The sequence below is a fragment of the Trachypithecus francoisi genome, unplaced genomic scaffold, assembly GCF_009764315.1.
Source record: "Trachypithecus francoisi isolate TF-2019V2 unplaced genomic scaffold, Tfra_2.0 Lachesis_group13, whole genome shotgun sequence".
In the NCBI taxonomy this organism is placed as follows: domain Eukaryota; kingdom Metazoa; phylum Chordata; class Mammalia; order Primates; family Cercopithecidae; genus Trachypithecus; species Trachypithecus francoisi.
In genome coordinates this window covers 80,754,288-80,779,719 of record NW_022681458.1, presented here as the reverse complement: position 1 = coordinate 80,779,719, position 25,432 = coordinate 80,754,288, and the positions used below count along the sequence as shown (strand labels likewise).

The 25,432-nt window shown below is 33.5% G+C and overlaps 1 protein-coding gene across 3 annotated transcripts in view; it reads left to right on the top strand.

The window, feature by feature from the left end:
* Window positions 1–25,432, top strand: part of SLC4A10 (solute carrier family 4 member 10) — a 395,086-nt gene that overhangs the window by 268,141 nt on the left and 101,513 nt on the right. For all 3 annotated transcript variants that reach the window (XM_033231304.1, XM_033231305.1, XM_033231303.1), the window contains exons 7-9: window positions 7,094–7,185; window positions 14,177–14,334; window positions 17,526–17,613. In XM_033231304.1, coding sequence (XP_033087195.1) covers window positions 7,094–7,185; window positions 14,177–14,334; window positions 17,526–17,613 — 338 coding nt within the window. The remainder of the gene's footprint in view (window positions 1–7,093; window positions 7,186–14,176; window positions 14,335–17,525; window positions 17,614–25,432) is intronic.

Below are 25,432 nucleotides of genomic sequence, written 5' to 3'. Positions count from 1 at the left end.
GGCTATAGAATTTATTGGGTCAATGATTTATTGTAATATGCAGATCTAGGCACACTGTTTGTTACTGCTTTAAACTTCTATTACACATAAGAGGAGATGGTAGAATTTTAACTGTGAATTGCAAATCTACATATAGTCACAAGGTTTTCTGAGAGCCTGCTTTTTGTCTTATTTAAGAAATGGTTTAGTTTTCCCAAAAACCAGAATCTGAGTGATTCTGAAGTGATTCTGTCACCATCTGTACAATCAGCCTTTATCTGAACACATACAAATCTTTTTGAGGCATACGTAAGGGCAATAAAAACTTGGAAACATTTCTAATAAGATTCATATACCCAATTAAGTATTGTTGTAGAGTATGCTGTCAGAAGTGGTTTTCTAAGCCTAAGCTTATAACACCTCCTTATGACTCTGTTTTGCTTCCTCACACACTTTGCATAATTATGTGTGTTGAGAATTCTGAAAATATGTATAGACTTCACCAATTTAGAAATAAATCTCCTACCCAAAAATGAAAAAAGTATGAAAGACCTTTACTGCTGAGGTTCTCAATCTACTTATGAACTCTAAGGCCTGACAAACTCTAGATATATAAACAAATTGAAATTAATAGCCATAAATATAAATTGGACATTCTGTTCTAAATATGCAAAAATTTAAATTTTTGTGCAATAGTTCAGAGAGATGCAAAAGGATTTCAAAACATCAAAAAAGTAAAGGTAATACTATTAATTTTTTAAAATCCTTAGTAAAATCCATTATGCAAAAAGATGGACTTTTTAAGAAAAGATTATAGAATAGAAATTAAATAGGGCAAAGATTTTTCCAGAAATTTTAAAACAAAACACATTTTCCTCCCTAAGCATAGCGGTAGATATAAGTCCCCGTTTCTTGTTTAATGTGCTGAAATTATCTCAAAAACAAACGGAAGCTTATGTAGATAAGCCTGAAAGAGTCATATAGAATAAAGTTTCTACTTCCTTAATTGACTTGTGTCTTGAGCGTGTTACCTTGTTAGACTCTCTGGGGTTAAACATTCAGACACTGTATTTCAAATGGGGTCTTCCCTGTTTTATAGATTAGATTAATAAAATAGTGCATTTCCTTGCTCTTCTCCTTCCCAAGTCTACCATTCTTTGTCCATTCCTTTTTTAGTGATTTGTGATAATTTGTCAGTCTCATCTCAAAACACACTAGTTAACTTTTCTTGGTATTCCGCATTCTCTTCAGGGCTAATGTGAAGGATGCTATGGATTCACCATGCATTTTTAATGCCACCATGCTGTGTTTAACTTTCACTTTTCATTAAGCATCAAAACTGTAAGAATTAAATGTCTGATTTTGATGTTTCAATAAAAAGTGACAGTTACATTTGGCAAAACAACAGCAAAAATAATAGAAAAATAATATCTACTTTGACATTAGCACCCTGAAAAGGGTATGGATGGTAAAACAGTCAAGATAAATATATTGAAAATATTAAAATAATTATTTGGACTAGGAAGATTTTCTAAAATTAAAAATAAGACTTTTGTGTTAAGTGATCTAGAAGGCAAAATTTATCAGTATCTGTATTTATCATTTAGGTCATGTATTCAATTACCTTTTGAGACATTGGGATTATAAATCTATTATAAAATATTATTATCCTTATGATAATTTTTATATGTTTGAAGATAATTTGGAATTATTAGTTTCGTTAAGTATAGGGTGTCTTTATTCTGCTCTGTCCTTTACTAATAATTTCTAACTCTGTTTGTTTTCCTTCACATATCTTTTGTCTCTCGTAATCTGAATACTTTCCAGTTGTAACTTTTATTAGGAGTTACAGTGCAGAAAGTCTCTAATTACTGTTCAATGCCATAGTTTACTGAAAAACAGTTAGACTTGGGAGGATGGGACATAAAGTTCAATCTTTAGGCCTGGGTAGATTTCAGCCCTTAAAGCAATGTACACATATATATTGTGCATAATATTTATTTATACTTTTGGAAATCGGATCTATTACATTATAGTTACTTCTTTTACAAATGCTGTACTTTTAATTTTCAGATGCATGTTGTCTTTATGTATTTAGATATTATGTCTTTCGTATTAGATATTAAGAAATGCTTTCTTGCTTTTTTAATACAATGGTCTCATAAATAAGATATTCAAGGTTTAAAATTTATCCCTCATAATGTTCTACCTTTGAAGAAAAAATAAAGCTAGAATAATAATTCTTAAGATTGCTTGAGAGAAACTTATTAAAACATTTGCGTATATTAAATAATTAAACATTGTTTAATAAATATGGTATTTTCTACTCTTCCAAGAAAATCAAGATGACATTGTTGACACAACTGATGAGCCTGCCCAGAGGCTATATTGTCATTACATTTTTGGAATGTCAAGACTAGATCTTAAGAGCGAACATAATTCTAGTATGATGTGTTTGGATTTGTTATTTCTTATATTGCATTAATTATTTTCAGGCACACTAATTTTTCTCCAAGTTTAGTTGTTTGCATACTTTTCATGTTGTTGAAGTGTAGCTCACCTAATCAGCATTTTCTAAATATTTAGCCCTTCTTTCTTTATGTTTTCTATCCCCATGAATAAATGTATTGTTACACATGTATGTAACTTTGTCATTCATCTTTATATTTCTTTATTTTGCTCTGTCTTATGTCTGTCTCTAACAGGCTCATCTCATCTCTGTACTCCCTCATCTCCTACCCTTTGGGTACTCTAAATGCGTTGAAGGTTTCTGAGGTAGTGTAAACCAGCTTGGTCTCTAGGTTAATAGTAATGTACCTCCATGTCTTCATCCCAGTTTCCTTCTAGTGCACGTAATTTACAGTGGATTAAGCAGTAGAAAATAATGATACATTTATGCAATATATTCTATTGATATGAATTTGGCCAAATATAATTTAAAAGTTGCTAAGCTGCTGTTTTTTAATACATATGTGCATACTTTACTTAAAGAAGAAGAGAACTATAGCTAAAGACAAATGAGTTAATATAATACTCAACAGGGTTTTTGAGAATGTACCTTTTTTTCCCCAATAATGAGGTGCTTTAATAATACTGCTATTACTTAAAGTCATAAAATAGTACTTTTGATGTAATCTCATGTTCCTTCCCTACAACTTTATGATAAAGAAAATGACTTTGCCAGTCTCATAATACACTTAGTGAAAAATATATGCTGTAACAAGCAGAAAAACAGCTTCATTTTTCTAGTTAGTATTTACTCAAAATACTCTCAGTTTTCTCCTATGCTAGCCCCATGTCTATTATAATTTGCCCTAGAAAAATACATGGTCTATAATAATTTTTATCTGACACATATGATCCCTCCATGAAGGCTCAGAGGAAAAAAATGAATTCATAACTCAAGGAAAAGTAATTCAAACAGGTGCTAATATGAATACTATATAATATATATCTTAATTGATAAGATGTCAAATATTAGAAATTTTGATTTAAGGTGAAGAACTCTTGAGCTTAACAGTTCAGAAAAATGTATTTAATAAATAGCAAAGAAGATATTAGGTTTCTCAAATATTTCCATTTACATTTAAATAGTCACAGATACCAGTTAACCTTAGCGATATCCACTTTTCATCAGTTTTTAAATAACTTACCCTGAATATAATAAGATTACTCAATTAATGTCTTCTTTCATAGTCATCCTTGTGCCTCAAAATTATGTATGTATTATAAAAACAGAAATAATTAAACATTGCAGTGACATTCATTTATAGCAAATAATATGGGCAGTGATGAGTGGACAAAGATAATATAAAGAAACAGGTAAAAAGCATTTGTTTGTAAGTACTGTGGTGTAGCACTTTAAAAAAATTACTGTATACAATTAACATTCATAAAGCTTTCACACATATATGAGTGCTAAATCCTAACCTTATACTAATTTTTTCCATGAGGGGAAAATATCCTAGCAAATTCTTTGTTATTCTATTAGGAAAATATTCACTTCTGGCTGAAGATAAATCTGTACTTGAAAATTGTCATTCTGTGAACCACTATTGCCTTAGACATCAGCAAGAAAATAAGAGATGCCTTTCCAAAATCTGAATTTATTGATTCTTCTTATGTAATAGCATTTCAGTTAATGAAATTAATTTTGAAATTTAATCCATCATCTTCTTCTGAAAGGTGGTAATAATTGGCATAAGCTAATTGGCATAAAGAAAAATATATTTAAACAATGATTACAATTGATAATAGAACTATAAAATTATTTTTAATTTATGAGGTTTCAATTCATTCTATATACTATAATTCATGCATGAATATTAGTTTTATATATACAGCAAATAAAATGTTAAACTTTTTAAAAGACTTCTATTTTTTCAAAATAACCCAAATCAAACTTGTTAGGTTAATTTTTAAATAGTATCTGTTCATTGTTCAATATACTACCAAGTTGTGAAAACTGCCTTGAGGATATACACATTTAAAGTGTATTGTTTCAACTTTAGCAAATTAACTTACATTTTTGGAAATAATAGACAAGAAATAATAACAAGATTTGAAATGCTATTTAAACTTTGTAGGACTTTTGATGTGATTAAATATATTTAACTATGAATATTAACTACTATTATTTAACTACTGCTCTGAAATATAAAAGATATACAATTTTTGGTCTTTTTGTCTGTCATAGGCTAGTTTTCGTGACTTTTTATATTAGCATACATTCTATAGACATATCTAGAATCTAGGACTAGCAAGAAGTTTACTGTCATCTGATGTGTCTCCTGCTAGTTAAACTCTCAACTAGGTCATTATCAACTTCAATTAAAATATTTATAAAAAATAATTTCTAAATCCCTTGTTCATTATCAACCTTATAAAGTAATATTTTATAAAATTGTTCTTATTTTAGAACAAGAGTAGCATACAACAATAAATCTCAAAATATATTACTTATTATAATTATTACATAAATATTAGTTATTAATTACTGTAATTATTTACAAGGAGAAATACAAGTGTTAATGTTTTAAACATACTGCCTGAGCAGAAGGTAATTTATGAAATGCTCTACTTAAAGTATACAAATGAAAACATAACATATTCAATTTGTTCAAATTTTAAGTTCCACATATTTTCTATCCAATTCAAAATTTAATCTCTTCAAAGTTAATGACTTTGCACTGGGTTAACTTTTGTTTTGTATGTGTTTGGTGATAGACCTAAATAATTGTTCTTCCGTGTAGATTTATACCACATGAAATGATTTATTATAAGAAAGCAGATATATGTGTATTTAATTTATCCATGACTTGAATTTCACCACTCAATTTTACAGAACATTCAATAAATTTAATTTTAAATATATCTAATGTTCTAACTCTTTAAAATATGGAGAAATGATGTGAAACTGGTGATTGAAGACATCTGTTAGTAGCACAAATGCATTATGTAAAAGGTTTTTTTAAAACTACAGTTATTATTTTGAGAATGGTAAATTGAATGGCTGCTAATGAACAGTTCACAGTCACAGCTGCACATTGCGGTTAGAAATGGGAGAATGAAAATAATTTATGTAGCTTGTATGACATTTATCTGAAGTTTATGTATTTCCCTAGAATATGCTATAATCAGAATTTGTGAACATGGTTTGAGGTGAACTTCTTTTAAAAAGTCATTTTATTTTCATCTTCTCCAAATACATTATTTTACATTTTTTAATGAAAGTAGTGAAATCCTTAAGTTCTAGAAGAATATTAAGCCTGTTACTTTCTGGCATTATAACAACTTTAAACTGTACAATTATTCCTATTAATAAATGACCCCTGCTTGAGAGGCTTACTAGTCTAAAAAGCAAACTTATAGTAATTTTTGAAAGTAAATAATTAGTATTTTTAACCCCAGTTGTTAATTTCTAGGTAACAAAGAATAAGTGGACTTTCAGGAGAGCATTTAAAGGAAAGGGTTTTTGTGGGGGGTTTTGCATTTGCACTGGGAGCTTAGAGAAGTTCAGACAGAGACCAAAGTGATCAGAGATGACACTAAAGGTGAATTTAGAATAAAGTTGGGATTTAGGTAGGTAGAGAGAAGAGCCAGGCAGAGAGAGTGTTTCTAACATCTACAATTGATGTGAATAAAAGCACTATTTTGAGTCATTGAGTTATTATCATAAATATGCACAAGGCTTCAAATTTGAATTGTCATTATTCATTTCACAGAAAAAAAACAATAAAGATGGGGAGATGTTTAATTTTCATTGCATTGTTATGAACAAATTTAATATGATTTACTGCAAACAATGTTTCATATTTAGTGAATAATGGAATTTCACCCTTTCTAGTCATTGCCACACTCCCAGTGCTACTATCCACTGAACTCTCATCATCTTCCCTATAATAGGGAAAAGAACTACAAGATAATTATGTTTTAGTTTAGTGTTAATGCAAAACTAATACAATTCAAGTTTTTATCTTTTCTCATTTCACAGGCTAATATCAGTATGCTTATATAATAGAATAATCAGAGGCATAAAATCATATCCATAGTGTTTATACTGTGTGAAATAAGGTATTTCTAACCGAACCCCTTGTATAGACTATAAGAGTTATGGCCAAGGAAGTTTTTTTCATTGGTTTGGCTTTTTAGATGCAATAAAACCTAAAAATATACTATGTATTTTTCAGATAAATATCTGTCATTTTTAATGCTTTACATTTTAAATTCTTCAGGCTGAGCTTAAATCTTAACAGATGTCTATCTTGTCTTTTTATATATACCATTAGTTTTGGTTGAAATCTAGAAATCAATGATACTTCAAAATCCTGGTAACATTTACATATTTTTGTATATAATCCTTATTGAAAATAATATTTTAGAGTTTTTATCTGAAAATTGGTTTAATTTTTTACTGAATTCTCCCATTTCTAACTGTAACTGATAATAAGAATGTTTGTATTAATATAGATCTATTTATATTGACCCTTCATGCTTACATCATAAGTTCATTAAGAAACCTGTTAGTCTAGTTTAATTGAAGTACGTATTTCACTCAGTATGTCTACAACTATGTAAGTAATTGTTTGTATTCTGTCACAACAATCTCTTTTAGCAGGTCAGGTTGTTTCTCCTCAGTCTGCTCCAGCCTGTGTTGAAAATAAAAATGATGTTAGCAGAGAAAACAGCACTGTTGACTTTAGCAAGGTGAGCTTTTCTCCCTCTCATCTAACTAAGTTGCTAAATTACTACTAGAAATTACTACCCATTTTAAGAGGTGTTGATATAATATTTTGCATGCACTTTTTTTGTTTCTTGCCAAAGCTTGATATTGTTACAGATAATGTTAGCATTAAGTCCACATGTAACATTTTGCCTATTCAAAAAAAAAAAAAACAAAACAAAACTGAACCTGTGAGTTTTATGCATAGTATTCATGTTTCAGCCACTTGGTATAATGTTATCTCTTCCAATAAAAAGAATAACTGGGCTTCACAGGGAATTTAACAGAAGTTTAATCTATTTTTGTTTGTTTGTTTGTTTTTGTTGTTCTTTGTTTGAGACAGTCTCGCTCTGTCACCCAGGCTGGAGTGCAGTGGCGCAATCTCAACTCACTGCAACCTCTGCCTCCTGGGTTCAAGCGATTCTCATGCCTCAGCCTCCCGAGTAGCTGGGATTACAGGCGTGTGCCACTGTGTCTGGCTAATTTTTGTATTTTTAGTAGAGACGGGGTTTCACCATCTTGGCCAGGCTGGTCTCGAACTCCTGACCTCAGGTGATCCATCTGCCTCAGCCTCTCAAAGTGCTGGGATTACAGGCATGAGCCACCCTGCCCGGCCAAGTTTAATCTATTGTTTAAAAACTTTGGCTAGTTTGTGTTCAAAATCACTTTTCCTCTCTTTGTGGGAAAGCAAATCATAATATAAAACTGAATTGTTAATGTAATCAAGGAAAAGTCATTACTGTAAGGAACTCCTAGAAGGACGTAGTAAAACTGAGCAGAATTTTAAATAAAAACATATTAAGAACTGACTGGGTTGAGGGATACATCTAATTGGAGACAACTGAAATGAAATCATTAACTTGAATGTATTCTTAGAAAATGAGTCAATGACAATAATGTGATTTTAATTAGCAAATTTCTGACATTGTATATGTGCCATTACAAGCTATGGCAAAGTAACAGTTGAGTAGAAAAGAAGAGTTTCTAGCTGGGTGTGGTGGCACGTGCCTGTGGTTCCAGCCACTTGGGAGGCTGAGGTGGGAGGATTGCTTGAGCCCAGGAGGCAGAGGTTGCAGTGAACTGAGGTCATGTCACTGCACTCCAGCCTGGGTGATGGAGTGAGACCCCATCTCAAAATAAATAAATAAATAAATAAATAAAGACAATGCAAAAGAGGAATTTCGATACTTGGTGAAAATATGGCAGGCTAACAATTCTCTTTATCTGAGTGGCTGAAATAGAAGTAACTCAGAGTAATATTTTAATAAAGGCCCTAGCCCTGGCAATAATTGTAGTAGTGGGAGGAAGTGGGAATGCGTGAAAGCAGTAGAGGAAGTAGCCTGAATCAAGGTTCTGAAAAGATTAATAGTGATCAGCTCCTTGGACCTGTTTCAGAATCCCTCTGACAATGCCTAAATAATCTAGATCTAGTTATGTGCATGCTCTCCCTCTGGTGCCTGGCGGAGTCTCCGTGGGAGCATGGTGTACCAGCTTAAGTCTGTTAATTATGCGTGCAGGGACTGGGAGGCCAACAAAAGGGGCATACTAGTCCATGTGGGATGAAACAAAGGCATGAAAAAGGACCTCCACACCAGCAAGAGAGAGAGGTGAGGGCATACTTGGGCTCTATTTCTACAGTGGTTCAAAGCTCATTTCACTGTATGGAGACATGTGATTCAAACATTAAGCCAGTTCAAATGTATTCCATCTGCCACTCTAAGAACTATCTTTTCAAAGCATTGCATTTTCATTCATCTGCAAGTTGGAAAAAGTTGTCACAAACTGCCATACATTTAATTCCTGATATTCTTAATTTGAAATGATCTTAAAAGCAATAATGTAACAAGCTACATATTTATGTATAAACACATTAACAGCATAAAGAAGGCATATTTAACATCCTCAGAAACAATCATTATAAACCACATAGCTCCTCCTTTCAAATAAATTGTGATTTAACTTTTTAAAAATAATATAACCTTTATACACTGATTGTATATCTCCATATCATTTTGCTTTTGGTTGTGTGACCTGTCTTTGCAGCCTTCAAGAATTCTTCATCACATATGAAAGAAAATGAAGATTGCCAGTTGTAGGCAGGAGTCTCATCTTCTGGTCCCCCCAAACAGTTAAAACTATGGAAGAGTCAAAAACCGATTTCCTTTCTTTTAATCCTTTTCTTTCTCACCACATTTGTGATCACTGGCCTGTTTCATCTTTTAATAGGCAAGTTAAATTTCTAGAGCCCTCTACTTAGTATCAGCTGCCTTTATGCCTCAGTTTCTTGTTCATAGCATGGCACACTGGAAAGAATGTGGCTTTTGAGAAAGAGTGTGAGATCTTGAATCCCAACTCTGGCATTATAAACTCTCTGATCTTGGAGAAGTTCTCTAAAGTTCAGCCTTCTCGTTTGCAAAGTAAGAAAACTATTTACAATTTCATTGTGAAGATTTAATCAAATAATATATAGAGAGATCCTGGGACAGTGCTCGACTTATAGCAGGTGTTTAATAAAAGATGGTTACACTTATTATTGTGGCTATTAGTAGTAGTAGAAATAGTAGTGTCAGAAATAAAACACCAGATCATAATTTAATGTTTTGGTCTCCACTGGGTCTTTAGTGCCTTGAATAGTATTTGGTATGTATTTGTTGAATGAATCCTTCAGTAATGTAAGATCCAAAGTAATGTAAGCCTGGTTTTGAAATTTAAAAAAGACTGAGTAAGATTTTTTACTTTAAAGCCTGAGAAGGCAGAAAAGTAGAGTTTGAAAAGAGCAGTTGTGATCTATCACTATGGAAACAGATTTTAGTGCCAGATTTTGCAGGTGCATGAGTTGATTTTTTTTAGCCTTATGATTTTAGTTTTAGTAGTGAATTTATCAAAATTCACCTAGTTTCCAGGTTAGTTTTCTATTTTAATATTTTAAGTCTTAATATGCAGATTCCAAAACCTCAGAATCTTAATATGTAGATTCCAAACATTTTGAGGTATTAAGAAAAACAAGGTCTTTATTCCTCTCATATGATTTGATCATATTTATTCCATCCACATTCAACCTACATATTTGTAATCCTTCAATGTATAGACCTGTCAAACTTACTTAAGTAATGATTTAGAAAATAACTGAAATTATCAGGTTTTAGCTTCCCATAATACATTTAAAAAGCAGATGTTTCAAAACACTATTTGTTTTTGTTTTTCAAGCTGACAGTAGAACATAGCTATTTTATGTTGATAGTGTTTTCTTTTACTTCAAATGACCCAGAGATGGCTTCACATAATTTTCTACATAGAAAGAACTTTCTTCTGCATCTAGCTTTAGTGTATGAAACATAGCACAAAGAGTTGTATTATTTAATCCTAGAACAGTAGGAAACCTTAGACATCTCCTCATTTAGTCAGCAAGAAAGCTGAATTATAGAGTGATTAAGAGAGCTGCTCAAGGTCACTGGCTAGTGTCAAGACACCATTTCTCCCCAGAGAATCCCTGTGACCTTTCTTGTACTTTCTATAATGGGCTGAAGGCTTAAACTTTCTCCTTAAATTTCCATCTGTTTTTCCTTTAATTCTTAGTGTGTAGTTTGCCCAGACACTTCCAATTTCACCTTGATCTACTATCTAATTTCATTCCCTGTTCCCTAGAAATGTAACTGTTTCCCATCCACAGCTTAAGTATCAAAGGCCCAGAAAGAAATCTTTCCGTTATTAACATAAAGGTGAGGTCTGGAGAGCCCAGAAGCATGAGTGTAAATACAGACCCAGAAGAGTATAGCTTGATTTCTTCAAAATCCTATCCAGAGGACCAGAAACTTCCAGGATTTCTTTCTTGTCCATTCCAAGTGTTTGTGTTCACTTGACAGTTGTCTTAGGGATATAGTTCAACCTAGATTCTCTAGACCTGCTTTGTGTATTTATAATTTTGTAAGAGGTCACAGTCAGGTCTTTAAACATAATATTTTGTTATATTAAAAGTTGCTTAGGGGGCCAAGGGCATGGTGACTCACACCTGTAATCCCAGCATTTTGGGAGGCCAAGGCAGGAGGATCACTTGAGCTCAAGAGTTCGAGATCAAGCTAGGCAACATAGTGAGACCTCATCTCTACAAAATCTAGAAAAAATCAGCCAGGCATGGTGGCACACCTGTAGTCCCAGCTACTCAGAAGGCTGAACTGGAAGGATCAGGATGGCTTGAGCCAGGAAGTTCAAGGCTGCAGTGAGCTGGGATCACACCACTGCACTCCACTCTAGATGACACAATGAGATGCTGTCTCAAAAACTTAACCAAACAAAAGAAGATAGTTTGTCAAATAAGTTTCTTCATGAAGTATATAGTACACAAACACAAAATATAGGGTTGCCCCATAAATATAATATATAATTGTACCTAATATAGAATAATATAATTAGATAATACATAATCAATTACTTCCCAAAGTGTATGATTACTCCAAGAATAATGTAATGAGTATAGTACAATGGCTGCCCCAGATATGTGCTATAGAACTATAACTTATTCCATTTGAAGTCAAAAGATGAATTTGCTTATCCTGAAATTAAATTCTGTATATTTTAATGTTTTTTCTAAATAACAGGTATCAATGACATATTAGATATTTTGTAAGCTTAAAGATCATGTGTAATGACCATATATTTTCTTTTACAAAATTCAACATTTTACAAACATACTATGTACTTATTGATTTAATTAAATTTCATCTTTAAACAGTTATTTCTATAGTCACCACCTGCCTGAGGCACAGACTTTAGTAGTTAAGACAATGGCATTTGTCAAGCAATAAATGAGTTTATAGAGTTTTCAAGGTGGAATTTAAATTTCAGGCATTATCAATATAATTTATATTATCAATTACCAGATTTTTTTTTTTTTTTTTGAGACGGAGTCTTGCTCTGTTGCCCAGGCTGGAGTGCAGTGGCCGGATCTCAGCTCACTGCAAGCTCTGCCTCCCAGGTTTACACCATTCTCCTGCCTCAGCCTCCCGAGTAGCTGGGACTACAAGTGCCGCCACCTCGCCCAGCTAGTTTTTTGTATCTTTTAGTAAAGATGGAGTTTTACTGTGTCAGCCAGGATGGTCTCGATCTCCTGACCTCGTGATCTACCCGCCTCCCAAAGAATTACTAGATTTTTTAGAAAGATGTTTTCTCATTTTAAATTTTGTTTCAGTATATTTATACTGTATCATTGTTCTTTCCATTGAGAGAGAAAACTGTTTATTCTTTTAGTAACAGAAAGGATTATGAAATTTATTATGTTTTCCTCACAGAGCTAACAGTCTATGGGAAATCTTCTATTCCCTCCTTGGGAATTTTTGCATTACAATGAAAATGTAAAGCTTTACTAATTTAAAGCATCTTAAATCTGTACATTTCTCCTAGCTAGATAAATACCTACAAAAATACCACAACAAATCCCATGAAATTTAACCTTACTTATTATAGTAAATAAATACTTTTGCTATCTATACATTAAAAGATCAGGTCCACAAAAGCAAAAATATTTGTTATATAATCCAGTGTACATGAATTATGAATTTACAAATGTATATTTGGGAGTACATTTGTAGCTTAAAAACTTTGGATGTATAATATTTGTTATACATTTTTATAGACAGTTTTGCTTTGTTAAATCATTCTTCCTTTCCTTTAAAATAAAATAATGATTCTATTTAATATTTTTGATGGAGTACTGTAGGATATTTTTATATTTAATCCTTGTGAAAGAATACATGCTTCATATACTAGGTTATATATTTTGTGGTATCCTTATTCTTTGGAAAGATTAATTAGTTGTAAAACTTCCAAATAGCTGTACTATGATCTTGATTTCAGAAAGAAACAAATTTAATGTAGTCACTAAAGTATTACTATGGATTTTTTATTTTAAATTTTGAGAAAAATATTCTCAAATCATTAAACCTGCAGAAGAACTATCTAGGCTAAAAAAAAATCTCAGCCTCACTCATATTTGCCAGAGCTCATTCCTCTCTCTCTCGGCTATTCTCACTTTGATCTTTGGCCCTCATTTCATTAATATCAGAGCATAAGATCAATTACTAGAGCAGATAAATTATTATTCCCCTAAAAACAGAGCTTCATAAAAAGCAACTCAAGTGAATTAGAAACAAGATGTAGATCTTGTACAATTTACATTAAAGTCACTGCTTGTCTTTCACTGAGGCCCTGTACATAAAATTGATACTTATTGTTAAGGATATTTTGCATTCATTTTTTAGACTTCACCCTTTATTCTTAGCATTTCTTCTTGTTAATGATCACTTTTGCTTTGTGTACATTCATTTCAATCACAAACATCTCATGTCAGAAATTCAGCTATAGCTCTTCAGTAACTCCAAATGTTAATATTTTATTCTGATTTTTTCTACTGTGTCATGTCTAAATTCTCAGATGAAAGACCAATATTGAAGAATTACCAGGCCAAATATAGAATGTGAAGAGTATAGAACAACTAGAAAACAGAAGAAGGTTAAAGTCATAATTTATACTATAAAGAGAAACATGATTATATTTCTTTTGACATAAGCATATTTGACTATTAATTAAAATGTATTATGTACAAAAATTAGGTAATGTACTATAAAAATATTAAATCTGTTGGCAAATGCTAATTAAATTACAGTTAAAGAATAGTTATTTAACTGAACTCACATACTTTTCCCTGTCTAAAATTTCAAGATTGTTGAGGCTGGAGAAACTTCGTTTAAAAATAATAAGTAGAAGAACTAGAGTACTCATCTTATTGATGACAAGTTAAAATAATCCACAAGTAAAGAAAAAAGGTTATTATAGAAAAAGGGCAAATGAGATGTTTAACTGTGTGTATTTATTTAAACTATATTTATTCATGGATTACTATATGTGAAGCACTGTGCAAGAATATGATTTACCAGATTTTTCCAGTTTTGATGTATCATATTTACCTGGTGATGCTTGCAGGTTGATCTGCACTTTATGAAAAAGATTCCTCCAGGGGCTGAAGCATCAAACATTTTAGTGGGAGAACTGGAGTTCTTGGATCGAACTGTAGTTGCATTTGTCAGGTTGTCTCCAGCTGTATTGCTTCAAGGACTGGCTGAAGTCCCAATCCCAACCAGGTAAAGAGTATAAAAGCGTCTTTTGTATTTTTCTTAAACCATCTTTTTGTGGAAAGAAAATAAGGATTCAAGGAATTTTCTGTTAGAGTTTTGACTAGAAACTAATGTGAAATCCACAAAACTACTATTAATTTTTGTTTGTGGAGGAGGGGAAAAGTGCTTTAAGAATTATTCTATTCTTTCCTCCCTTCTCTCAAGCTTCTGTTTCATTTTAGGCATATTCCTCATCTCAAGGTACCCTGAAGCCATATGAATTTTTTTTTTTTTTTTTTTTTTTTTTTTACATTTTTGGTAAAAGAAGTGGTAACATGTTAGCTTTTTCTCAAAGGTTGCATTAAATTGTCTGCTAAAGAAAGAAAGGATCCTGTGCATGAGTGTGGTCAAATTCAGAAATAGCAAAGTTACTAAGGTTTGCTTACGCTTGAATAAGAAGGCCTTCAAAATACATGTAAGTGCCATCACTAGGATAGCATCAAATATATGTTTCAATCCTAGGCATAGTGGGCTTCCCACACACAGGGTCTGTAGAATCACTGGTAGAAGTATTATCGCAGTGTGGTTGAATCAGAGTTAAAAGTACAAATTTAATTTGATGATCGGAACTTGTTTCTCATTTAACAATAAAATAACAACTTAGGGATAATACAAACTGAATTATGCTGTTTCTCATTTTTTAGAATAAGGCTATCCATTACTAAAACTGTAAACAAAGAAAAAAAGAAAGAAAGGAAAAACAGAATATCGACTTTAGCACATTAGGTTCCAAGCAATTTACCCAGGAACCTTGTTTTCTTCCATACTCCTACCATCCGTGTGATTCCAAAATGCAGATAGCCTTTTACTCTAGTCCTTTCCTGCAGCAAAACATGTCTATTTAGGGCCCCGTTCCCATATGGCTGGTGCCCTTTGTTTGATGCTACAGCTATCTCAAAAGCTGTTAGTGCGCCTCCTCTTCCAAACATTGAATGCCTTAGCCAAGTTACTTGATGAAAAGTTCAAGTACTGTATCAACTGTAGAATATATATCCTCAATGGATCTTTGGCCTTAACTCAAAATATAGCAGATTACATAACTCCCTGCTCTGATTATGGATAAAATATTCTACAACTATGGAATACACAGCCAGGAGAGGCCTCATTTTGTAAGAGCTCAGCTGACTGGAATGGGATTCAGTGTTTAAGTACCTATGTCTGACTATGGTTTGGGGGAGGAATCTAGTTACTGTTCAGATTATAGAAAGAAGTCTGTATTTATCCTGTTTGAGGGTTATTGAGATTTCTGATACACATCAACTTTTATGTACAAAGGGAAAGGATGAACGGAGCACATTAAAGTGGCATCTGACTGTGATTCAGGCTATATATTTTCTATGGACAACCTGTAACCTATCCAAGGTTTCTGGGAGTCTGGGATTCATATCTAAGATGTTAAACTTGTTCATTGTAGAGTTACTATTATAGCAGTTGAAAATTTCTTTTCAGTCTGCCAAGCAGTGCCTTTGTGTTCCACCACTTAGGAAGGTGTCTGTTGAACTATGAGCAAATCATGACTCTTTATGACAATGATAGTTCTTGTATTTAAAAAGAAGGAAAAGAAAAATTCCCATGAGTAGAAAAAAGCTGTGATGGGGTTATATACCCTTATTTGAAAACTGTCCGGTTTAAGTGACCTTATTTCACACTGAGATAGCAAAATATGTGTAGAGAACAATGGAGAAAAAAATTAGGGCCGCTGTAGAGCAACTGTATGAGAAGAGATTTAAAGACAAGACTATTTAGTTAGGGAAGGTGAAAAATTGAAGATTAGTTGGACAAACAGAATAAAGAAAGCCATTCAGGGTTTCTAATTATCCTTTTTTGGGGAGGACAAAAGGGCATCCTGTTAATACAATGGCAGCACATAGTAGAAATGTCAGAAAATAATCTTTTAGAACTTTAAAAATAGCCCATGGAATGGAAACCTGAAAAATAGCAAGATGTACATAGGTTAGGAAGTTTCTTAGAAAGCGTGAACCCGGGAGGCGGAGCTTGCAGTGAGCTGAGATCCGGCCACTGCACTCCAGCCCCGGCGACAGAGCAAGACTCCGTCTCAAAAAAAAATAAATAAATAAATAAATAAAGCTATTATAGTTGATAAAGCACCTAAGCACCTGCCACCAAATTAAACCATTCCTGTTTTTAATGTACCCTGGACATTTCTAAGTAGTAGAAATTGGTTGGGTTCAGTTGTCATTGACACACACACAAAAATATTGTCACATCCTCTAAAAGTGTGTAATATTTGCCTCATGTAAAAACATGTACGATCTCTAAAGATTATACCTATATGAGGAGTAAAATTATAGTAACTATTTTAGTACACCTTGTAAAGCCATTAGTCTTCATACTTAATAGCATAAACCATTTAACAAATTAACACCATAGAATGATATGGCAGAATATAGGGCATTCTTTAATTTTCACAATTTCCCAGAAGGATTGACCTTCTCAGAGACAGAACAATCACCAGTCTGCTAAAGTTAAGAGTATCTATTGATTTCTTTAAAAGCACCACTTGTGATGATGAATTTGCCAAATGTTTGACCTAATTTAGATGGAATATTATAGTACACACTCTTTTTATTCCTCAGCATTATAAATAATAGATCATTAACTCCCCATTTTCTTCTACCTGGCTGATCTTTGATTCCTGACAATAATTTTTGATAATGAAAATTGCACATACACCTACTGTTTTTTGACTCTATAATATTTTCTCTGTTTTGCTACTGTGTTACCTTTGCCCCCTTTGAACTGTTTGCCATTTTGCATACAAGTGAGTTTTCTTCCTTCCTATTTAGAAAGTTCTAATCAGATTTTACTTTTCACACTTTCCATCTTTAAGAATCGTAGAATCCTTAAAATTCCCAATGGCAACTGCACATACTGTACAGATAACTAAACGGAGAAACACTGTGATTAAAAATCAATCAAAAAAACAGAAAACCATGCATTCCCATTGCTTGAGGATCTTAAGCATAAGAGTCAATCATGGTAAAATTTTTCAAAATAATAATGAACTATGAAAAACTATGAAAGTATTTGACATCATAATCTCCATTTTCAGTAATTCCTTTGAGATGAGTGATTCTGTATTACTAAAATTATTTTTATATTTCTACCTTAAAACATTTTTTTCTTCTTAATTACAGATTTTTGTTCATTCTTCTGGGACCCCTGGGAAAGGGTCAACAGTACCATGAGATTGGCAGATCAATTGCAACCCTAATGACAGATGAGGTATTTATTCAAGTTCATTGGGAACATTTTCCCCCACTAGGTATACCTAAAACTTTTGGAAGTCCTCTTTTCAAGACAGTTTGTTGTGAATCAGATTTCTCTGTATTGAATCCCATTCTCCCATGTTTCCACTATAAAATCTCCTTTAGAAAAATGTTTTCCAAAGGGATAATAAATTAACACCCATGAATATAATATTTTAAAACTTCATAGTGTAAAGAATTTTTTTCAGTGACACTTAGAATATATTATTCATTTTCCCTTTATGGTATATGTGCTGCCAAAGTAAGCACCATTGTTAATATCCTTGGAAATATTGTTTTGAGTAAATAATTTCAAAGTCTAAAGAAAGAACAATCGCAGTTTATCTGAATAGTATACATGACCCCAAAATGCACGCAACATCTGTCAACTCTCTACAGTTGCCTAAATATAGATGTTTTTAACCTGGGAGTTTGGGAACTATTAGAGAAGCTGTAGATAGATTTCAAGGGGCTTGTGATTTCTGTGATAGAGCATGTAAATTTTTCTATGTAAAAAATTTGTATGTAGAGTTCTGGGACTGGAAAAAGCTTTCATCAGCTTTTCAAACAGGTGTATGTCTCAAAAGTAGAAGACCTTTAAAGTAAGAACATAAAAGATGCATCATACCACTATTTTCCTTGACTTGGATTCTCCAACACATTATGGAAATTTGTTGTTATTGTTCACGGGAAGAGCAGATGCAGTAGATCACAGAAGGGGCATTAAATCAAAATTCAGTTGTAAATGAACAAATGGGATTATATACATCTAGATTTCATCTAAATAATTTAATAATGTTTTCATTGAAATACATGGCTGCAGATATTTGAAAATTCTGTAAAAAGAGCCAATTAGTATTATATATTACTTTTTCTATGTTTACAGTAGCTAAAATTTGAACTTGTTTAGGGGGTTCAATATTACAAATTCTTCAATCTGTCCAAATTATGTTTTACAGTGTTATATGAATTAGTTTTTGATATCTACACATAGGAAAGCAAAAGCTAGAAGAAAAACATTTTGTTCCCTCAGTTTTCAAAAGGAATCAACTTAATAAGTGTATTAGTTTACCATGACTGCCATAAGAAACTACCACAAATTGGGTGGCTTAAAATGACAGTAGTTTGTGTTCTCATATTTTTGAGGCTAGAAGTCTGAAGTCAAGGTGTCAGCAGAGCCACACTCCCTTCGAAGTCTCTAGGGGAGGATCCTTCCTTGTCTCTTCCATATTCTGGTGGCTCTTGGTCTTCCCTGGCTTGTGGCAACAGACCTTTGTTCTCTGTCTCTATCTTCACATGGCTTTCTCCCAGTTATCTCTGTGTGTCTTCTTATTTTCTGTTATGAAGACAGACATTTATTTGTCATTTGATTTTGGGCCCATCCTAAATACATCCAAATCATTGAATTTAGGGCCCATCCTAATTCAGGATAATTTCATCTTGAGATACTTACCTTCATTACATCTCCAAAATCTTTATTTCAAATAAGGCCACATTCTGAGGCTCCAAGTTGATGTATATTTTGGGAGGAAATTATCCAATCCTCTATAATGAATAACGTATTCTATTTAGGAAATCTGCAAAAAGACAGGAGAATGAAACAAATAGGTTAATGAGGGCCATACACCTGATTTAGCAGAACTCTCTCTGAGAAAACACTCACAGTATAAAAGCTCTTAGTATTTCCATATTGATTTGTATTGGTATTCTACAATTTAAGTATTATCATTTTCACATACATTTGTTTAATATTTTATTATATTTCAGACAAAAAAATGTTTCCCCATCTAAGAAATTAGGGCATTATTTTAAGATATCTGTGGGGCATGAGACATGTGATAATGTGAGAGAGGATCTTACTGTGTCATGGAATGTACATGTACATCAATGTATCTCTCTCCTCTTCATCCTCTACTTCCCCAATTGGGAATCAACATTTTTCTCAACAGAAAGATGTCAGTTCCAAAGTTTTCTTGACTAATCAGGTGAACACAGAACAGGGAAACATCCATGTTCTATAAATTTCAGATTTAGGATGAGAAGAGAGAAGGGGCTTCCATCTATTTATTTGATTAGTGAGAGCTACCTAATTTGAGAATAAGCATCAATCATGTAATAAAGACTGAAATTTGAGCATAAGCATCAGTCACCTAATTAAAAAAATACATTTTTTTCAATTATTTACACTTGAAAGTTTTAGAGCATGGCTTTAGGTAATCTTTGTAGATTATAGGATACAGAAGCAGAAACTCAACCAGAAAGCTACTCTAAAAGATAAGAGCTGTTAGTTTTAATAGGACATGTTAATTACAGCAGGACATTGATTGAATATCAAAGACTGTTTAAATATTTTTTAAAAAAGAAAACAGATTTGTATTGTTCAAAGCCCAGGTAAAGCAAGTATTCTGCTTATCTAATTGCTTTGAAGGCTATTGAATAATTGTACTAGGCCAGGTGTATTGGCTCACAACTGTAATCTCAGCACTTTGGGATCACCAAGGTGGATGGATCACCTGAAGTCAGGAGTTTGAGATCAGCCTGGCCAACATGGTGAAACCCCGTCTCTACTAAAAATACAAAAATTAGTTGGGTATGGTGGCATATGCCTGTAGTCCCAGTTACTTGAGAGGCTGAGAGGGGAGAATCGCTTGAACCTGGGAAGTGGAAATGGCAGTGAGCCACGATTGCATCACTGCACTCCAGCCTGGATGACGAAGCAAGACTCTGTCTCAAAAAAAAGAAAGAAAAGAAAAAGGAAAAGAACAATTGTACTCATTAAGAATAGAATTTAATATGTTGATTCATCGTTTACCTTGGTTTAAAAAATAGTTTATTGGATTGCATTATCAAACATAAATTCCATGAGAACAGTTACCATTTTAGCATTCAGTATTCACTTTTGTGCCCTGATTTTGCCAGGTGCTCAAATAAATATTCGTTGAGCTAAGTTCTGTTTTTTTCCCCTCTCTGTACTTTGAACACTTAGTAGGTAGACTGCCTTCCTTTTGTATTTTTAGACGTATCACAGTGTCTGACCCTCAGTCAGGGTTCAATAAATTTTTAAAACATGAATCAGATACTGAATATTCTAGTCATCATACCAATATTCTATCTTGAATCAAGCCAATAATTTATTTTCTTCATTTCTGTTGAGCTTTACTAGAGATAAATCATATGATTATGCTTACCGACACTGCTACCAATGTGTTGATCCCTTCACATTCTCAAAAATTATTAAGCACCCCAAAGCTTTTGTGTACATAGATATGTTGGCATTTACCATAGGAGAACATAAAACTGAGAAATTTTAAAAATATGTGTTTATGAATTCATTTAAAAACAACAATAGGGCAGATTCAGTGGCCCACACCTGTAATCCCAGTACTTTCAGAACCTAAGGCGAATGGATCACTTGATGTCACAAGTTTGAGATCAGCCTGGGCAGCATGGTGAAACCCTGTCTCTACAAAATAATTCAAAAAAAAAATTAGCTGCATATAATCCCAGCTGCTCAGCTATTTGGGAGGCTGAGGTGGGAGGATGACTTGAGCCAGGGAGGCAGAGGTTGCAGTGAGCTGAGATGGCACCACTGCTCTCCAGCCTGGGCAATAGAGCCAGACGTTGTCTCAAAATAAATACATAAATAACAATAGTAAAGCCATTACATGTTAGCATAAATATTACGTTTTAATGAAAACAAAAACAAACAAAACACTAAGAGAGGTTTGTTTTTCTTTTTCTGGATATTTGAGCTACCAGTTTCCTCTCTCTTCTAGATCTTAAGTGAACCCTGACAGCAAACGTGCAGAACACATAGTAGCTACTTGGAAGAAATACACATGAAATGAGGTCCAGGTTTACCCCATCCTTTAAAAAAAATTCTTTACTACGTAGAACAGCATGTGCTTTTGAAGCACGTACTTTTGAAGAAGTGTTGGTTCAATCTGAATCTTGAGAGTTTTGAAGGAGTAGTCTCTAGGTGATTCTGAATATTCTTAGATTCATTCATTTCTTATCATATTGCAGTCTGACTTTGGCACTGTCATTCTACTTAAACTGCTCTCAATAAAATTATCATTTACTAAGAATGTGATTACATGTTCAGTATGACATTATTGAACATCGCATTTTTCTTTTTTCCCATAAGAACTGCTAAATTTTGTTGTGTGCTTCGTTTTGACACTAAATCTCTGAGATTTTTTTAATTGAAAGAATTTATTTTTATACAATTTCTAGTGTCATTTAGGATAAAATCAGGAAGAAAAAAATTGTTTGGTTGCTGTCTCAACCCCCAAATCATCATCAATCTTAATTTTTTTCTTTGAATTTTTTAATATACTTTAAGTTCTAGAATACATGTGCCGAACGTGCAGGTTTGTTACATAGTGTTACATATGTATACACATGCCATGGTGGTTTGCTGCACCCATCAACACGTCATCTACATTAGGTATTTCTCCTAATGCTATCCCTCCACTAGACTCCCACCCCTGAACAGGCCCCAGTGTGTGATGTTCCCCTTCCTGTGTCCGTGTGTTCTCGTTGTTCAGCTCCCATTTATAAGTGAGAATATGCGGTGTTTGGTTTTCTTTTCCATTGTTAGTTTGCTGAGAATGATGGTTTCCAGCTTCATCCATGTCCCTGCAAAGGACATGAACTCATCCTTTTTTATGGCTGCATGCTATTCCATGGTGTATATGTGCCATATTTTCTTTATTCAGTCTGTCACTGATAGGCATTTTGTTTGGTTCCAAGTCTTTGCTATTGTGAATATTGCCGAAATAAACATACATAGTAGTATGTTTATATCTTTATAGTAGAATGTATCTTTATAGTATAGTATCTTTATAGTAGAATGATTTATAATCATTTTGGTATATACCCAGTAATGGGGTTGCTGGGTCAAATGATATTTCTGGTTCTAGATCCTTGAGGAATCGCCACACTGTCTTCCACAATGGTTGAACTAATTTACACCCCCACCAACAGTGTAAAAGTGTTCCTATTTCTCCACATTCTCTACAGCATCTGTTGTTTCCTGACTTTTTAATGATTGCCATTATAACTGGCATGAGATGGTATCTCATTGTGGTTTTGATTTGCATTTCTCTGATGACCAGTGATGATGAGCTTTTTTTTCTTGTTTTTTAGCCACATAAATGTCTTCTTTTGAGAAATTTCTGTTCATATCCTTTGCCCACTTTTTGCTGTGGTTGTTTTTTTCTTGTAAATTTGTTGAAGTTCTTTGTAAATTCTGGACATTAGCCATTTGTCAGATGGATAGATTGCAAAAATTTTCTCCCATTCTGTAGGTTGCCTGTTCATTCTGTTGATATTTCTTTTGCTGTGCAGAAGTTCTTTAGTGTTATTAGCTCCCATTTGTCAATTTTGGCTTTTGTTGCCATTGCTTTTGGTGTTTTAGTCATGAAGTCTTTGCCCATGCCTGTGTCCTGAATGGTATTGCCTAGATTTTCTTCTAGGGTTTTTATGACTTTAGGTCTTATATTTAAGTCTTTAATCTATTTTGAGTTAATTTTTGTATAAGGCGTAAGGAAGGAGTCCAGTTTCAGTTTTCTGCGTATGGCTAGCTAGTTTTCCCATCACCATTTATTAAATAGGAATCATTCCCCATTGCTTGTTTTTGTCAGGTTTGTCAAAGATCAGATGGTTTTAGATGAGTGGCATTATTGCTGAGGTCTCTGTTCTGTTCCACTGGTCTACGTATCGGTTTTTCATACAAATGCCATGTGGTTTTTCCACATAGTATAGTTTGAAGTCAGGTACTATGATGCCTCCAGCTTTGTACTTTCTGCTCAGGATTGTCATGGCTATGCGGGCTCTATTTTTGGTTCCATATGAAATTTAAAGTAGTTTTTTCTAATTCTGTGAAGAAAGTCAATGGTAGCTTGATGGGGATAGCATTGAATCTATAAACTACTTTGGGCAATATGGCCATTTTCACGATATTGATTCTTAGTATTCATGAGCATGGAATGTTTTTCCATTTGTTTGTGTCCTGTCTTATTTCCTCGAGCAGTGGTTTGTAGTTCTCCTTGAAGAGGTCCTTCACATCCCTGGTAAGTTGGATTCCTAGGTATTTTATTCTCTTTGTAGCAGTTGTGAATGGGAGTTCACTCATGATTTGGCTCTCTGTCTGTTATTGGTGTATAGGAATGCTTGTGATTTTTGCACATTGATTTTTTATCCTGAGACTTTGCTGAAGTTGCTTATCAGATTAAGCGGATTTGGGGCTGAGACAATGGGGTTTTCTAAATATACAATCATGTCATTATTTCCTTCTCTTGCCTGGTTGCCCTGGCCAGAACTTCCATACTATGTTGAATAAGAGTGGTGAGAGAGGGCATCCTTGTCTTGTGCCGGTTTTCAAAGGGAATGCTTCCAGCATATTCAGTATGATATTGGCTGTGGGTTTCTCATAAATAACTTATTATTTTGAGATCTGTTCCATCAATACCTAGTTTATTGAGAGATTTTAGCATGAAAGGGTGTTGGTTTTTATTGGATAATCATGTGGTTTTTGTCATTGGTTCAATTTCTGTGATGGATTACATTTATTTATTTCTGTGTGTTGAATCAGCCTTGCATCCCAGGGATGAACTGGACTTGATCGTGGTGGATAAGTTTTTTGATGTGTTGCCGGATTTGGTTTGCCAGTATTTTATTGAGGATTTTTGCATCGATGTTCATCAGGGATATTGGCCTGAAATTTTCTTTTTTTGTTGTGTCTCTGCCACATTTTGGTATCAGGATGATGCTGGCCTCATGAAATGAGTTAGGGAAGAGTCCTTCTTTTTCTTGTTTGATATAGTTTCAGAAGGAATAGTACCAGCTCCTCTTTGTAACTCTGGTAGAATTCGGCTATGAATCTATCTGGTCCTGGTCTTTATTTGGTTGGTAGGCTATTAATTACTACCTCAATTTCAGAAGTTGTTATTGGCCTCTTCCAGGATTCAACTTCTTCCTGCTTTAGTCTTGGGAGGGTGTATGTGTCCAGGAATTTATCCATTTCTTCTAGATTTTCTAGTTTATTTGTGTAAAGTTGTTTATAGTGTTCTCTAATGGTAATTTGTATTTCTGTGGGATCAGTGATGATCCCACATTTTTTATTGTGTCTATTTGATTCTTCTCTCTTTTCTTCTTTATTGTCTGGCTGGCAGTCCATCTATTTTGTTCATCTTTTCAAAAAACCAGCTCTTGAAATCATTGATATTTTGAAGGGTTTTTTGTGTCTGTATCTCCTTTAGCTCTGCTCTGATCTTAGTTATTTCTTGTCTTCTGCTAGCTTTTGAATTTGTTTGCTCTTGCTTCTCTAGTTCTTTTAACTCTGATGTTAGGGTGTCAATTTTAGATCTTTCCTGCTTTCTCCTGTGGGCGTTTGGTGCTATAAATTTCCCTCTAAACACTGCTTCAGCTGTGTCCCAGAGATTCTGGTATGTTGTGTCTTTGTTCTCATTGGTTTCAAAGAACTTACTTATTTCTGCCTCAATTTCGCTATTTACCCAGTAGTCATTCAGGAGCCGGTTGTTCAGTTTCCATGTAGTTATGTGGTTTTGAGTGAGTTCTAATTTGATTGCACTGTGGTCTGAGAGACTGTTTGTTAGGATATGTGTTCTTTTGCATTTGCTGAGGAGTGTTTTACTTCCAATTATGTGGTCAATTTTAGAATAAGTGTGATGTGGTGCTAAGAAGAATATATATTCTGTTGATTGGGGGTGGAGAGTTCTGTAGATGTCTATTAGATCTGCTTGATCCACAATTGAGTTCCAGTCCTGAAT